At 39.6% G+C, this 17,199-nt stretch overlaps 1 protein-coding gene across 5 annotated transcripts in view; it reads right to left on the reverse strand.

The window, feature by feature from the left end:
* The window catches only part of TTC3 (tetratricopeptide repeat domain 3), a 133,364-nt gene that overhangs the window by 104,257 nt on the left and 11,908 nt on the right, over positions 1–17,199 (reverse strand). For 4 of the 5 annotated variants that reach the window (XM_067545260.1, XM_067545261.1, XM_067545258.1 and 1 more), the window contains 5 exons: positions 14,748–14,793; positions 9,448–9,592; positions 8,952–9,039; positions 7,299–7,352; positions 1,391–1,514 (listed from right to left, as the gene is read on the reverse strand). In XM_067545260.1, coding sequence (XP_067401361.1) covers positions 1,391–1,514; positions 7,299–7,352; positions 8,952–9,039; positions 9,448–9,592; positions 14,748–14,793 — 457 coding nt within the window. The remainder of the gene's footprint in view (positions 1–1,390; positions 1,515–7,298; positions 7,353–8,951; positions 9,040–9,447; positions 9,593–14,747; positions 14,794–17,199) is intronic. The other variant, XM_067545259.1, reaches the window with a different exon arrangement.

Raw genomic sequence — 17,199 nt, forward strand, 5'->3', positions numbered from 1 at the left:
ATTGGAGCAAAACTAGATATTTCAAAGGAAAGACTGCTAAACTGTGTTTCTAGATTTAGAATAATTGATAAAAACAGAAAAGCAGGTGACTCCATAGAAAAATTAATTATACTGCATTTAGAAACTGTTTCGCTTAGCTTATAATCAAGTTCTCTGTCTTTTCCTTTATTGTTTGCTTTGTTCATCTAGCTTTTGTCAATTATTCCAAAAATGAGATTTAATACTTAAAATACAATCAACTGCTGTGAGAATGACCATCACTGACTTAAGAATAGGATGTCAATGAGGGAATAAACAGCAGGAGTGGATAGAGTCAGGATACAAATATTCTTTGTAATGAACAATATTAGAAAAGAAATACCCAAGTACGAGAGAATAATCTTTCTGAACCGAAAATCATTCTAATTTTCACATGATGCCTCAACTGCTCCAAGGCTAAAGAAAAAAAATATAGTACTTACTCACTCACACACAACCACCCCATGACAACCTATTTTCCCCCCCATGATTTTTAGAATGCTTGTAACAGTCAGGGCAACTGCACCTGTATTCCCCCTCTATGATCCAGCAAGGACACCCATTCTTAGACTTCCAGCTCCTAAGCCATTACCTCTCTTGGATGGAGACATGCATTTCTCCCCCACCTGACCAGGGTATGTCCAAGCTGCACAGTTCTTTTCCAACACTTATTCCCCAACAAGGCAGACCAACTAAACAGGCCTATGGCTGCAATTTGCTTACTTTTCAAAGGCTATAAACAGTACCTGCCCCAGTTTTCAGTTAACACAGCTCTTTCTAAGCAAATATATTTTAAAGTAAAAGCATTATGCAGAAAACATATTAAACCCAATAAAAGAACCTACATGCCTGCTAATGAGCTGACCAGAGATCACCCCAACTGCTACAAGGTCTCTGGCTGGTGAGCAATCCTTCAAGCCTCACCAGGGTTGTTTTTCCCCATGATCACAAAGTTCATAATTGCCTTGGCTCAGAAAAAAGCACCCCCATGAATCTATATGAATTATTCCTTTATGCTGTTTGGGCCTTTTGATCCTGGGAATAGGTCTTGTCCCCACAGCCAAGTTTCTAAAGATTAGGTCCAGAGGTAGGCATTTGCATTCACTAGGAAACTTGCTCAACTATCAATTCATTCTTGTCTTAGCCCATTGTTTAAAAAGTCCTTTGAAGCTCGTAATACTTCCCAAGGTTTGCATTAGTCATGTCTCCTACACAATTTACATACAATCCCACAACACAAATATCTGCATTTTTAGTACAATGAGATCCCATGATATTTAAAACTTAATTCAATAAGGTGTAACTCAATTCAATAATGTTTGTCCAGAATATTGTAGGAAATTGCCATACCTGTCACAATGATTATACTTACATTTAGCAAAGAATGCTTCTAGAGGAGGCCAACAGTAATCTCCAAGTTCTTCTAATTGCTGTAGAACATTGCATTCGCCTGTACATTTCACCCAGGCAAGGGCAGCCCCAATATCGAAAACTCTCTATTTCAAATAAAGAGTAGAAATAAGAGTAAGTTAGCAACTGTACTCCGTTTTGCTTATATGAGATAAGCTAAGTAAAATAAAATAACCTAAATGACTGGCAACACAATATAAAGTAAAAGACTGAACAAATATGGGTAGATATAGCAGCAATGTTGTGCAACAGTCTAACAAATAAGGTGCAAGTGCAAATGTTTACAGTGTTTTCTGGAAAAAATAGGAGAGCATAGTTCAAATACTTCATTTCCATTCCACAACCCCACAGAATTCAGGAAAGATATTTTTGGTTTATTTCAGACACCTAATATGTTATTTCTATGCATAAATATATGGTCAAGGAGAACCAACACTAAGTTTGCATTTTCACAAATTACAATAGTCATCTCATTTTGTGCACAAAACAAAGGCCAATAAAGGTCAGGCTAAAACTAGATTTAAAATTCTGGGATTGGGACAACCTTGGAATAGGTTTTTTGCTCTGGCTACTAAGTTGGATGAGACCTCATACCAAGGTTCCCATGTTTCAACTGGACACTGACAAATATAGCTGGAATCAGTCTGACTCATCTGTGTTACAATTCTAATACCTATTTTAACAATGCTAAGAATGTGTTTAGATTTCATTGAATGCCTATGAATTGCTGCATGCATTAATCTCACTTATAACATCTGTATCCCATACTATAAGATAATATTTGAGCGCTTATATTGTGACTTACTCTGTAAATCTCCAGACAGGAGAGAGACAATAATTAGTGACGGCTGATCTTCAACAGAAACAGTTATGTCCTGTCACTGCAACAATTCTGCCATGACCACCCCTCTCCCCCGCCACCCATTCAGTGCTAACAGTCAACCCACGACCTGACCTTATTAGGGTATGCCTATGTGATCAGCCGTACCTTCGGCTCCCACATCATATATGGGAAACGAAACTGACCATGGGAAAGGAAACTTAACAGCAACCAGGAAATGAAACCTATTGCTAGTATCCCCCAGCCAATCTGGTGCTGGCACGAAGCCCATAAAAGGGGTCTCATCCAAGCCCCTGGCTGAGAGCTTCCCAATTCACCAGCCTGATCACCTGGTCCGGACTCTCCCGCTCCCGTGTCCCCCCCCACCGAGCGCAAATCATCTTTTTGCCGGCCGAGTTCGAGTTATGCTGTGTGTTCTCCTCCTCTGGATGGTGAGGAGTTAACTATCAGTCTGTATTCTGCAGCTAAGCTGTCTGTTTAACATTCCTTCGTGTCAGTCTGTGCCTTGCAGTTAACTGCCCGTTTACAATCACTTTGTGTGTCTTGCAGTTAACCGTCTGTGTAAAATCATTCTGTGTCTTGCAGTTAACTGCCCTGTGTGTCTTGCAGTTAACTGTCTGTGTAACACCCTTCCGTGTCTTGCAATTAACTAACTGTCTATGTAGTATAGTGATGAGTGTCCCCGCCTGCCACGTGGCAGACTGGGGTTTGATTCCCGGACGGGGAGCCACTGTCTGTTTAAAATTAGTTTATGTTTATAGTTAGTTGTCTGTTTAATACTTTCTTATATCAATTTATGTTCTGTAGTTAATTGTTTTTCATATCCTATTATATTAGTCTATATCTTATAGTTAATTGTTTGTTTAGATGGGTATAACTAGTTAAAAATCTATACTACTCCTGTTTTTCATAATAAAATTCATTTATTCCCTAACCAACTCATTATTGACTCTGGGGGATCACTAACCTGTCGGAACACGTCCTTCCCAGAAGGAAAGGTCCATCAATACCAGACAGACTATTGTGGGACCCTGTGCAGCTGGAATCTCCCTATGTACCCTCAAGGGCACAAAAGACTTTTGTTGGTCTACCCTCCTCCCTATGACAATGAGTCATGCAAGTGGATTCCTCCTATCAGCTGAGTTTCCAGCTCAGAGCACATGACAGGAGAGGAACAAAACCCCTAATAAAAGAGGATTCAACTGATTAGTTCTATGCTGGTTGGACTATGGGGGCAAGGTTTTTCCTGGCATAAGTAAGAGATCACCAGCTGCTTAGCCTGAATTAGCCCTAAAGAACATAGAGCTTGCTGATTACAGAAACTTCTATTACCTTTTGAAAGTTAAGACTAACTCATTTGTGTATATGTTTACCACTTAACCCTTGTAAAGAACTCTCTAAATTTCTTTTTTCTTATTTAATAAATCTGTATATAGTTTATTATAGGACTGGCTGCAAGCAATATCTTTGCTGTGAGACCCCCAGGTCAGCTGCACCTTAGATAAGTGACTGGTCCTTTGAGACTCAGAGTAACTCAACTACTGCTGTGATTCATGATGTAATGGACCATGTAACACAAAAGTACACTCACCTGGGTGGTGAGATAGCTCAGAGTACCCAAGGGGACCAACTATGACTCCATGTTAATGCTGCTATAGTGCTTAAGGAGTTTACATTTAATAACTGGTTGATGAAATCTAAGTATAGAACTCACAACCAATTTGGGATTTGTGTCCTGCTTCCTAACAGTCTGCCCAGCAGTTGGTACTCATGCTCTTGAATCACTGCAGGCAGCATTACAATACCAAGGCAAGGTAGCATATCAAAATGCCTTTCAATAACTAACATTTCTCATACATTGTTACTTTTTACTGGTGCTACAGATTACCATTTCTGGGTTATGAACCTTTTCTCGAATCCTTGTTTGTCAGCAGGCTAGGAAGAACACTTTTGGTATATCACTATAAAGCCAAATGTTCATTTTAAAAACTATTATCTGTATTACTTGTGATCAACTTGCCTGCAGCCATCAGCCAATCATTGCTCCTTGTAAGGAACTGAATGTTACTCACCATATTAAATGGCCACTGTGACACTGAGGCCCATTGGTGACAACTGGCAAATGGTTCAATATTCTTTGGAAGCAGCTCCTTCCTCAGACCTGACAAACTCACTACATTCACTATAAAGGGTAGCATGTGAGATTTCTATTAAAAAGTTTGTACCTTATCAACACTCAATTATCGTGAGACTTGCGTATGGGAAATATTTAACGACTAATGTAACTATACTGAAAATTAAGCCATTATGGTCTTGGAGTGAAAGTGAGTCACCAGGAAATAATAGGTCTTGGTGATGGCCAATTCAAGTGGAAGGGAATTGTCACTCTTCCCTGGCTAGCTGATGATGTGATATATTGCTCAATCAACCACTGCTGCAACAACCCAAAAAAGTCAATGGAAAACCAACAAAAGCAACTATAAACATTGAAACTTCTTGTAAGTGAAAAGGGAAGGATATGACAATGAGCCCTGTTTGTGAATAAAGACAAAAAACTGATTTAGCATGTGACAAGATGCAGATAAGACATTCTGTATCCATTCAGTGAGAGGTGCCTTAATGAACAGGGGTGCTTCATGAAAGACTGAGGCTATGGCTACACTAGAGATCTTACAGCAGCGCAGCTGGGCCTCCTGCTGACACTGGAAGTGTGATGATATCCTGTTATTTTAACAAATAAAATATGTAGAATATTGCAGAATTTTAAAATATTGTGCACAGAATTTTTACATTTTTGGGCGCAGAATTCCTCCAGGAGTAAACTATCTTAAATGTGTTGGATATCTAAGAAATTGTTTATCAGAACATATTTTGCATTTAAAACGAATATTGACAAAACAAAGTACTACCTGTAGCTAGTGAATGGAACTGAATGTTTGTGGTCACCATTGTCCTTTAACATTTTACAATTAGTAGATCTCATCTTCTCACACCTAGCTTTTATCCAGGTAGGAAGAAGAAAACAAGCTTTCCTATATTAGCAACTCCAAACTGGTTTCTTAACTTTGAATGAACTAGTCACTGAACTAAACTATTTGAATAAAATGAAAAAGAAAATACTTTTTCTACATCAACTGAAAAGGCTACAGTCTGTCTGTCAAAAGCCAATTCCAGGTGCTTCGCAAGTGACTTCCACCAGTTCAGAGGTCTGACTTTCTTTAAAACGTTGGCAAACATATACTAAATTTTAATAGGTTATAGTAAGCCCAGATAAGATAAATGTGAAATTATGAAAACTAGTTTAAAATAGTTTTATTTTTAAAAACATGTTTTTAATTTAAATTAAAAAAATTGGGTTTAAAAAAAAAATAAATAAAATAAAAAAAGATTTTTATTCACCCTGCAGTCTCATAATTAATCTATTAAAAAGAGCAATTATCAGTACTAGTGTCCTTGAATCCAAGTATTGTAAGGTTTTTTTTTAAGAATATTTGTACTGCACTATTTAATCATTTAAAATCATTCCACAGAAGAAAACCAGTCAATATTGGTTTACACCTACCAACTTAAATTTTGCATTGACTCTGTAGCACCACACATTTTGAGTTACCCTTAGAACACACAATACAAAATTGTTAAGGTTTTGTGCAGATGGCTTATTCTGGTGATCACTTTTAAGAGTCTGTACCATCCTGCAAGCTACTTTTCAATAAAATGAGTGCACCCTTGAAGATTATTTGGAAACTTCAGTTACTGTAAAATGAGACAATCTGCTTACTTATCTGGGTTTCTTACAGGGAGCACAGACAAGCTGCTTTACAACTGCACTGGTTTAGCATTCACTCAGTCATGGGGTAGTGATAGGAAAGCCTGCCCCGCCCACTCCACTAGGCTCCCACCCAGAGCCCTAGGAGGGTCAGCAGTGTTGATTGACCCCTGGGGGGTGGACCCTCTGAGTTACCCTCCCTGGGTCACTTCCTACCATTGATCCTTTTGCTTCTGATCCCAGATAAGGAAAAATACAAAGGAAACCAAACTGTCAGCCCAATAAGGTTCAGCATATAGTCCTGGTACTTCAAGGAGGCATCTAGCCCCTTCTGGCTGGAGTCTGCAGGCAAGTAAGTCTGTTCTCCTTCCCAACTCCAGCTTTCATTCATTCATTCAACCAACCAAGTCTCCAGTTGGAACATGCTCTACAGGGTTAGAGGGGTAGGGATAGCTGGGCCCAGTGCTTTAACCCTGTCTGTCCCAGTGTCGAATTTGCATAGCTCAAGGCCACCCAGCCCACCGAGGACCCTACTACACCCACCTATGTATTTGTGCTTCAATCCAAACTGAGACAACAGCTGATATGAGAACTGACATTCCCCAGGCAGGGTGTTGCAAGAGGAAGGCCCTTGACTCTGAAATACACTTCTATGTCAAACACAGCCTGAACTGGTTGACTGCCAAAACATGTTCCAAACCTTTTTCTGAAGGAGTGGGATTGACAGGAGAATGTTTGTTGCCTGGGATGTTCTTTCAGTGTATTTTTAAAATGGATTTTGTGGATTTAGAATATTATTTTATTTACTATTAAATGCATACCTTTCAAGACAAAATGCCATTTAAATTATATAAAAAGATAAGTAGCAAATTATCCAGCAACAAGTTATAGTTCTGCCTGCTATATTTCTCCCACTATTAAAAGTGGCTATGATATGGTCTTCAAAATGGCAATATGAATTTCAGCCATAACAACTATAAAGCAAATTTATTTTTTAATGTTAAAGTAACTTTCCAGTTTCTGCTACCTTATGTAGGTTAAGAGAAAGTGACATGCAGAAGAAAAACTACATCCATGCACCAAAACTTCAGAATAGGCAGACTTGCAAGAAAATGAGACCTATTATACCACCATCAAATGCTCTAGCTGTTATATACCCATGTACCTTGTGTATATGTAAAAAAGAAATAATGCGGACATATTTACAGATTGAAAAGTCTTATTTGTATTTACAGAGGGCTTTTTAAAAAAAAGTCAACTTACATTTTCTATTCGAGTACCAATACTCAATATGCCACTGATAAAAAATGGATTGTTCTGTGTAAAAAAAAAAAAAAAACAAAGAAAAATTAGACTTTGCACCCAACCAAGTTTTGTTCTATTTAGTTTCAATTTTCTGCTCAAGATTGCTTGGTCAAGCAGTGAGGTTATTCACGCAACAACATTTCTCTGTCTGTAATGCAATAACTTTTGAATGCCACATCTGATCCATTCAAAAATTTCAGGGAATGTTCTAGGCATCAGTGAGCAGAATCATACTGATTTTGATGATAATAATCAGAGTCCTGTAGCACCTTAAAGACTAACAAATTTCTGCAGGCATAAGCTTTCGTGGGCTGCAACCCACTTCGTCAGATGCGTAAAGTGGAAGTTGATTTCCACTTCATTCACCTGACGAAGTGAGTTGCAGCCCACAAAAGCTTAAGCCTGCAGAAATTTGTTAGTCTTTAAGGTGCTACAGGATTCTCATTTTTGCTGTATACAGACTAACATGGCTACCCCTCTGGAACTTTTCACTGATTTTGATGAAAATCGGGAAAAAACAAAGGGTAACAACACAGAGCCCCTGGAATCTGGAGAGGAGACCCCACAGCTTCAATCACCTCTGTAATTATCTGCGGATCAAAGAACCAGTTGATGGCAGCCATTAACACCTTACAGTCTAACAATACCCCCCATCTCAGCTCTGCTGATCCTCCTACTATAGTGTACAATGCTGAGATCCAAAATGACTTATTTCAAAGACAAAAAGACAAGAAATAAGAATGGGGGGGATGGGTAAAGGAAGGTCGCACAGAGTTCCAGCATGAAGAAAAAGGTGGATTGAAGGAAATAGAAGGACATGGGAGGCTGTCACACAGGGAGCTTGTGGGAGGGAAAGGGAATACTAGGATGCAAAGAGCCCACATGAGGAATGTGCTCAGAGGACAGAAGCAACAAAGTGTGTGACCCACTAGTATAAAGTCATGTAATGGCAGAGTGAACCATCAAAATGCAGTTTTGGGTTGTGTACAACCAATTCTCAAATCAACCACATAATTCTCAAAGTAAAAATTGTGCAATACCTCAATTTAAAAGAAAAACTCATTAAATATTTGATTCATCACTTACACAAAAAACACACACACGACCATTAGTTTTCTTTGCTGCTTCTCTCCTGTATTTGATGTTTCTTATTGGAATATGGTTGTTTTGGACCAGAGTAGCAGCAGCAGCAAATTTCAAACAACAAATTTACTGAGCAAAAGCAGAGTGAAAGTGACCAAAGAAAAGCAATTTTTTTTCTCTCTGCAGAGTAAGAGGACTGGTCACCTCATGGACACGGCTCTACTGGCTCTACTGTCTGTACGGCAATCACGCATCAGGGTCCCCTATGCTATCCACTGCACAAACGTAACAAACAGATGATCCTGCACAAATGCAGCCTCTAGAGGCAGTTATCCTGCAGACATCATTGATCACTGTACTTCCCTTGCAAGAACAGACATCCATAATGCAACCCAACAGGCAACCCAACTTATTTATTCACCCTACCAGAAACTGTCTGGTGCTAATTTAACATATAAATCATGACACGGTGCTATTTAAGTAGTCTAACACATTTGAAAACCATATACATTAGGTAACATCACTTACCACAACTTTCTTAGCCAAATCAACAATGTCTTCCAGAATCTCAATATCCCAGAGTCTCTTCAAACTTAGCTCACAAAGGTAGGAATTGCTTAAATGAAAACATTTATTACTTTAGAAAAGTAACTTCTGTTCTGTTATATATCCTTAGCTATTAATATTAAAGTTAGTTTGTATCTAAAGAATATAATGCTTAGAAACCTAGAGCAATCTCTTAAAAATGGGAAATCAGTTAGCTGCTGGGTGCTTGGCACTTTCAAAAATTAGGCCACTGATTCTGATGTCTAAATATAGGCACCCATTTTTTAAGAGTTCACCCCTGATGTTCAGAATTTAAGTCTCTTCACTTATAGCTAACTTTGCTCATGGCCAGACTGAAGCATTAATGTGGGCATTTTTAGCACTTATGCATCTACACTCTAAATCCACAGAAATCGTCTACATTAAAATAAAAAGTGTAAAGGAAGAAATTAACTAATATGAATATATGCGTGCTTACCTGAAATCTATGTGGTTATCAGTTACGACCGGATTATTCTCAAGTTTAAACAGAAACGGCCAAGTGATGTATATTTTAATCACATCGCAATAATCTTTCAGTACATGAACTGGCTTACTGCACCATACTTCACAGGGATCAACTGCTTAATAAAAGAAAAAGACAACATAAGGAACTTGACTATGAATAACTGAAGTTGAATGTTTAATTAAAAAACCACAAGACGAGTGTAATTTCTATGCTATAGTCATGTCTAAAACCTAACTGACTGAAATAAAGGAGACCTGAATATTCCAGGTACAGCTGAGTTCTTTTGCCACAACCTCCCAAATAAATGGGAGTTTCCAATAGGGGCTATATCTGCAAACTGTCAGTATCAAGAGATTTTTCTTTGCAGATTCAGGGAGAAAGAAAAGGAGGTGAGAAAGGTTTGGTTTTGTTTTTATTAAAAAAGGAACACATTACTCTCTCTCAAGAAATCTCTAGAATAAACATCTACAACCTCCTTTTGGCTTTCACCTGTCAGGAAAAACATGTATCTGACCCACAGGTTTCTAGCCCACACATCTCCCACTACTTTAGCAAGCATTACAGGATGAATTCAAGCATTTATTTCTCCCTCTTCCAACCAGAATCAATTTCACCACAAAGAGGCATAAGGCTCAATCTGGAACTAAGCAATATTAAAAATTGTAATTTGAAAACTCCTGATACTGAGAATAACTTGACTGTCCCAAGACTGCAAATTGCAGACTGCATTAACTAACCAGGTCATTTAATCACTCAGAATAGTTCAGTTTCTCAGAATGTTGCAAACACCACAACCAAAGCAGATGTTTCCCTGTCTGATGCATAATTGCAATGTAAGATTTCTAAAGCTCATTGTGCTGCAGTCAGACCTGGAATAGGTCAGTTGACTGTCAGGTGGCATATGAGAAGCAAGTCCAGGAAAGGGACATTCAGAAGCCACTACACCGAGGACAACAACAGTTTATATGAATGTACCACTGACAGAGTGGCTGCCTTCTTTAAAGAGTTCTGAAATTCAGCAGATTCTATTAGCCTCCAAGAGCATGTGATCAAAACTGTTTTTCCAACATGACCAGAAAAGTGTACTTCAGCCTCAAAAGAGGCGAGGTACTTGTTAAGGAAAACAATGACAATTGTCACCACCACTCCCTCCTTAATCGTAATATCCAGAGTTTGATCAGTTATGCAAGTTGACACAGAAACCAGTGTAACAGTCCTAATGGTGGCCTGAGATAACACAAAAGAGTTACTATTCTTGCGGAAATTGAAGTTGTACAGAACAATTAATTTAAAATGACCTCAATATCACTCCAGGGAGAAATCTAAAATTTTATTTTTTTGTCAAGTAGGTGTATTTATGTTGGAGCGATTCATACACACTTCCAAATGAGGTTTCAAAAGTTGTAAGGATAGACTTTTACTTCTGAGGCTTTGGTTACCAATCTAAACAAAACAAAACAAACCTTTCTACTAAAAAAAAAAAAATCAGAGGTTGCAACTGACAATTCATAACACTTTAGATTAAATAAAAAAAGCTATATGTCACTATTTATGCTCATTCTCTGCATTTCTCTCAGCTTGGAAAATTAATTTAAATGAAGGCTGTTTTACATTTACTTATCAGTTTCACATCCAGGCTCTTAATGTTGCAGTTGTTTGGGTTTCAAACACTGCAGGGGAATATTTGTTTGAAAACAACTACTTTCAGCTACTGTTATTCGGGGAGGTGGAGCTCTTACAGCAATGGGAAAAACCCCGACGCTGTAGTCTGCATCTACACTATGGGGTTACAGCAGCATAGCTATGGTATCATTGCTATGCCACTATAGTGCTAGTACTGTAGATACGGCTTTTACTTTAAGAAAGTGGATCATCAATAATACCGGTCACAGGTTCCCAAAGGGTAGAAAACTCAAGTGCTCAAAATCCAATCAGGCCTGTATGGTGATATGTAATTGACACACACAAGGTGGTATATTCAGGTCCTGTCTAAAAGTGGAAGAATTGTGAATTGGGCAAGAGGCAAAATATCTGAGTGTATTCTTTTGGAGACCAGAAAGGGGACTGAGGTGTAGCTAGCCCTTTAGCCATGAAAGCTCCCCAATAATGAAGTATCTGAGCACTTAATCTTTAATGTATTTACCCTCAACACCCCGTGAGGTAGAGTAGTTCTATGATAATCTTTCTGTGCCTCAGTTCATTAAGTGACTTGCCAAAGATCACAAAGGAAGTGTGCAGCAAAACAGAGAAGGGAACTCTGGTTTCCCAAATCCCAAGCTAGCACCCTAACTACTCAACCATCCTTCCTCTCACTTGTATTGAATTTGTATTACAATACCACCTAAAGATCCCAACCAAGTTCACGGTCCCATCATACTAGACTCTGTGCATGTAAAATAAGTGTAGTAAGAAACAGTCTGTGACCGAAAGAACTTACAATCTAATTAGACAACAAATGGGAAAATAGTATCCCTATTTTACAAGTAATGACCTTAGGTACCAAAGTCTTGTGTACAAGGAGAATTTTACCAGCACTACTACTATATCAATATAACTCCATGTGTGGACACTTGGAACAACAGTGGCCATTTTTAAACTGAAAAAAATCCACTGTTTTTCCAAATAAAAGTGTCTACCTGGGGAGTTATCAATATGCTAACACCGCAAAATTTCTCTGACTAAACGAGTCTAAAGAGATTAAGTGACATGCCCGTGGTCACACAGTAAGTCTGGAAAAATCAGGAATTCAACTCCTATCTCCCAAATCGTAATTCAGTGCCTTAACTGCAAGACAATCCTTCCTTTCACATAAATGCACATTTAGTTACAGAAAATAGTGTAGTTCAAACAAACCAAGACCCTAGATCCTGGCCCCAATGACTTCAATGGGACTCTTCAATGTAAAATTAAGCCTCTGCAGGGTAGGAGCCCAAGGTTACATAGCTTAAGAAACTCAAAGATATTTTATTAAGGAAGCTGGGTTAAACCTGACATGGAAAATTAATGCTGAATTTCAGTTTTCATCCTCATATCATACTAAGAGGTTGCATGCATGTAATGTAGACCACAGTTTCTCAACCAATGGTACGCGTACCCCTGGGGGCATGCGAGACACAGGCAGCGGGTATCTGGGTAAAAACTGAGTGAAGGGGAGGCAGGCGGCAGCTGCCAACTTCTGGGGAAGCCAGGCGGCAGCAGCCCACTTCCCACCAGGTCCCAGCTGGGAGGCAGGCGGCAGCCACCACAGACCCAGGAAGCCAGGCTGCAGACGCCCACTTCCTGCCAGGTCCCAGATCTGAGCTGGGAGGCAGACGGTAGCCCCCTACTTCTGGGTAGCAGCCCCCCACTTCTGGCCTAGTCACAGCTCCCAGCACAGCTCCCAGCTGGGAGGCAGGTTGCAGCCGCTGGCTTCTGGAGGAGGCAAGCAGCAGCCCCCTGCTACCCGGTAGCTCCCAGGTGGGAGCCTGGTGGCAGCCTCCTTGAGTCTCGCAAGCTAGGCTCGCAGCTGGGTGGCAGCACCCCAGCTCTGAGCTGAGGGACAGCCTCCAGCACCTTGGCTTGAAGACAGGAAGCAGCCGCCTACCCACATCCCTAGGTCCCAGCTGGCGCAGAAGCCTCCTCTGCCCCAGCTCAGATTGGGTGGCGGTCGCCCACCTCCTGGGCTGGCAGCCACCTGCAACTTGTCTAGCTCCCCTCCCCGGCTCAAAGCCCAATGCCCAGAAAACTTGTCAATTTCACTGGTCTAGTTGAGCAGTGAAACTGACTATGACAGCCCCAGATTTCACCAGTTACCGCCCCCGGCTCCCCTTCCCTGTCTCTCTCTCACCCCTTCTTCCTCTCAAATCTATGGCAAAAACTTTGGCACGGCGCTTTATATTCCCCCGCATTGGCATGCCGCTCAAAGCCTCCTAGCTTTGGTCAACAACACCTCTAGCCCAGGTACATGCTTGAGTTGTGCACCCCTGGTGTAAAGGGGGTAACCATACCCACACTAGATCTGACATCTGTCATATCACGACCTTATATACTCAGCCCTTCTTCCAACATATCGTTCACATTAGTCTGTAAATATAAAATCCCGTGGAATATTGAGTTTTGGGTAATATTTGAGTTACTTATTAAAATCTTCAGAAGCTAGGGGGTACTTGCTACTTAAAAGGTTGAGAAACACTGATGTAGATTATGAAATTCAAGCGAGGCTGGGCCTACTTATAAAATTAAACTATCAAATAGTACTAATAAGATTCATATTGTAAAAGTTTGGTGGTGACTGGAATTCCTTTTGGAAAAGAAGTGATTATTTCTTATTGCATAACATGTGCTGTTTTTCTCCTCTAAGTATGTCTGGTATTTCATCAAGGTAACTGCTTCTCCTATGATTAATGGCCCTTCTTGACTAACCAGTTTCCCTAATGAAATTATATTCTGCAATAAACTCATCCACATCTCATTGGCGCCATATCTTTGGAGGAAACCTTATGATCCTATCTTCTGATTGGTGCCACCTCAAGTATTAATCTATTCTCAACGCAACAAACCCTAACCCCCTTTTATTAGGAAAGGGTGGAACTTCATGACAAATAAGTGCTGGATTGTTGATTAAACAAAATTCAGGTGGTTAACACCTTCTTAGAAACATGGAGGTCTTTCCTGTTTTTGTTTACACGTCTTTTGTTCTCTTATGTAATTACCAAATATGCTCTGAAAACACTGAATTTAAGAATATAAAGTGGAAAGCAATCCCACTAGCAAATGTGCTTCAAGACTGTGAAATCATTCCAGACACAGAACTGTCATCTCACCAAGCTTTCTTCTGAAACTATGGATCCAAGCTCTCAGAGAAGCTGTCAAGAATGCCTCCTGCCTGCATTGATAAGGAAAATTGCTTTTGCAACTAACAAATACTGGACTTCTGGTTTGGGGGCTCATTTTATAAGTGTACTAATTAAAGCCTTTCTGTCATTATCGAACGAGTGTCGTGTCAATTCCTGAACGCACAAATATCAGATCCCAGTTGCTCAGGTAACAGTAATCCTAATCAAGTATCTATATTGTTATTGCTAACATATGATTCTCTGCTACGACAAGAGAGAGAAATATTGCAGCATGGAATATACATGGTTCTGCTAAACAGGGCTCCAAAAGAATGTTCCCAGCCATCCAACCAAAATATAAGGAAAAAAGTGAAACGTGTGCAAATGATCAAGTAAAGAAGACAAGAGGAAATACAGAGTAAAATGTTTGCTAACTTTCAATGTCAGTTTACATACCTCTTTTATGTTTATTTGAACAACTCTTTTTAAATTTCTCACGAACCTGAAAATAAAGAAAAAAATTTATCATAGCAAGCAATGATAATCACATTGCACAAACCACAAGCAACATAATTCCTCTAAGCAGCAGTGATTTAACTGGTTCTAAAGCAGTTTACATTTATTTAACTTTGGTAAGGACTTATTAAGATCTTCTTCTCACCCTTTGCTATACTAAGATATCAAGGAATAGTGCTAGATAACTTTGCTTTCAAATAACAAAACAAAACAAAACAAAACAAAAAAACCAGCAGCAGCACTCTGTGGACACAGCCACAAGAGTTATTCCTGTCCTTCCATTCTAAATGAAGGCATTTTTGTTACCACTTTATACCTCCAACATGAAAGGATTCCATTGTAAGGCTTGAGGTTGTTTTCAGCCAACAAATTATAGGTCGAAACTCATTTAAATCGCTAACGAGCATACCTGATCCTCAAGAACAATGGCTAGTGTAAGCATCCCATGGCTCAGGAAGCCAGATGTCCTCTCATTGGAATTGGAATCACTAAGAACAGCACATTTGCTTTTAGAATTTTTCGTCTCATCTGTAAGGACCCTCCCCCCCTCTTCCTCCACCCTACCCCCACCCTGAGTGTAGCCCTAGCATCCTTGATGTACGTAGAGGGATTAAAGTGTCTCTGCATGTATGTAACGACCATTATCACTGTTGTTCTCGCCAGATAGGACAATGTCTGTATTTGTAAGTGAATAGATAAAGAATTTAAAACATACTATGTAATCGATAAGAAAGTGTATATAATTGAACACTGTAACACCATGAAGTTGATGCTGATTTATCAGACTTCCTGGTATCGTGAATAAACCTCTTCGGTATTGTCCGTGCTGCCTGATTCTTGGAGAAAGTGTAAAGCACAAAGGATTCTATTTTCTTTGTCTGAGTAAGAACTAGATGAATCTGCCTTAGATTTGGCCTATACTACAGACCTATATTGGTATAACTATGCTGCTCAGGGGTATGAAAAATCCACACCTCTGAGCGATGAAGTTATACCAATTTAACACCCCCTCTTCCCCCCCATGTAGACAGCGCTATGAGAGAAGCTCTCCCACTGACATAGCTACTGCCTCTCAGGCAGATGGATGAATTATGCCAATGAGAGAGCTCCCCCCTGTTGGCTTAGAATGTCTTCATTAAAGCACTACAGCAGTGCAGCTGCAACGATGCTGCATTTCAAGTGTTGACTTGCCCTTATAAACCAATCAACACTACTCCTCATTCAGCCATTGGTTTTCACAGTCCTGCTAAACACTACTTGTCTCAGTGAAATAGGCAATCAAACCCACAAACCCCTTTGGATCTCCTCCCCTTTTTAAAAAATAATCATGTAATATGGCCAAATACAGTAAATTACACAGTTTAGTCAGACAAGATTATCACAGAGTCTTGATATTACAGGGTGTGCTACACCTCCAAGCTTTATACAGTCTTTCTGGGATCATACCCTTCTTAGTGGGAGGCCAGGGCTTCAACTTTTCTCAAGAAAGAGCACCAAGATTTCTTTGGCACCTCTGGATGAGGTACAACACATGTTGTGATAGGCATGTGTAGGACCCATGGATCTTGAAAGGTGTATTGTGGGGGTGTTGATCATTGTAGTACTGGACAGAAGTCTACAGGTTCAATACTAAATGCCTCAATAACAACTACGTGGGTGAAACCAGACAATTACTACACACTTGAATGAATTCACACAGGAAAATTATAAAAGACAAAAACACCGTATCAGCTGTGTGTGAATACGTTTCACAAAATGACCACTCTATATCTGATGATCCCTCAATTCTCATTCTCAAAGGAAATCTGCACAACACCTTCAAAAGACAAGCCCGGGACCTTAAATTCATAACTTTGCTAGACATTAAAAACCATGGATTGAATACACACTGGATTTATGGCTTATTACAACAACCTGTAACTCATTACCAACCGCAAAACAAGCTGATTTTTTTCTCCCCCTCCCTTCCTTCCCCCCTATGACTGGAGGGGTATTAACAGGCCACTTCACCTTGAATGGTCCCTTGAAATACATGTTAACTACTTACACTAAACAATCTGTTCCACTTTGTATTTAGCGGTGAGACTCTGAGTATGTTTCCTGAAGAAGAGCTCTGTATAAGCTCAAAAGTTTGTCTCTCTCATCAACAGAAGTTGATCCAATAAAAGAAGATATTCTCTCTCCCACCTTCTCTCTGTATTCACATGTTGGCATTTCTTGGTAATTCATTTATACCAACTCAGACACATCTTTGTGACTCTTAACCAATGAATGTCTTTGGAAAAAACTCAGCCACTTAAGACAAGGCAATACAAAAATGAATGGGTAAGGTGAGTCCCACATCGTTTTCAGAAAATTTAGGAACTTCCCATGTTCTGAACACACTATAATT

The sequence above is a fragment of the Emydura macquarii genome, unplaced genomic scaffold (genome assembly GCF_026122565.2).
Source record: "Emydura macquarii macquarii isolate MOO-44397 ecotype Brisbane River unplaced genomic scaffold, CSIRO-AGI_Emac_v2 contig_1043, whole genome shotgun sequence".
NCBI classification, from domain to species: Eukaryota; Metazoa; Chordata; order Testudines; family Chelidae; genus Emydura; species Emydura macquarii.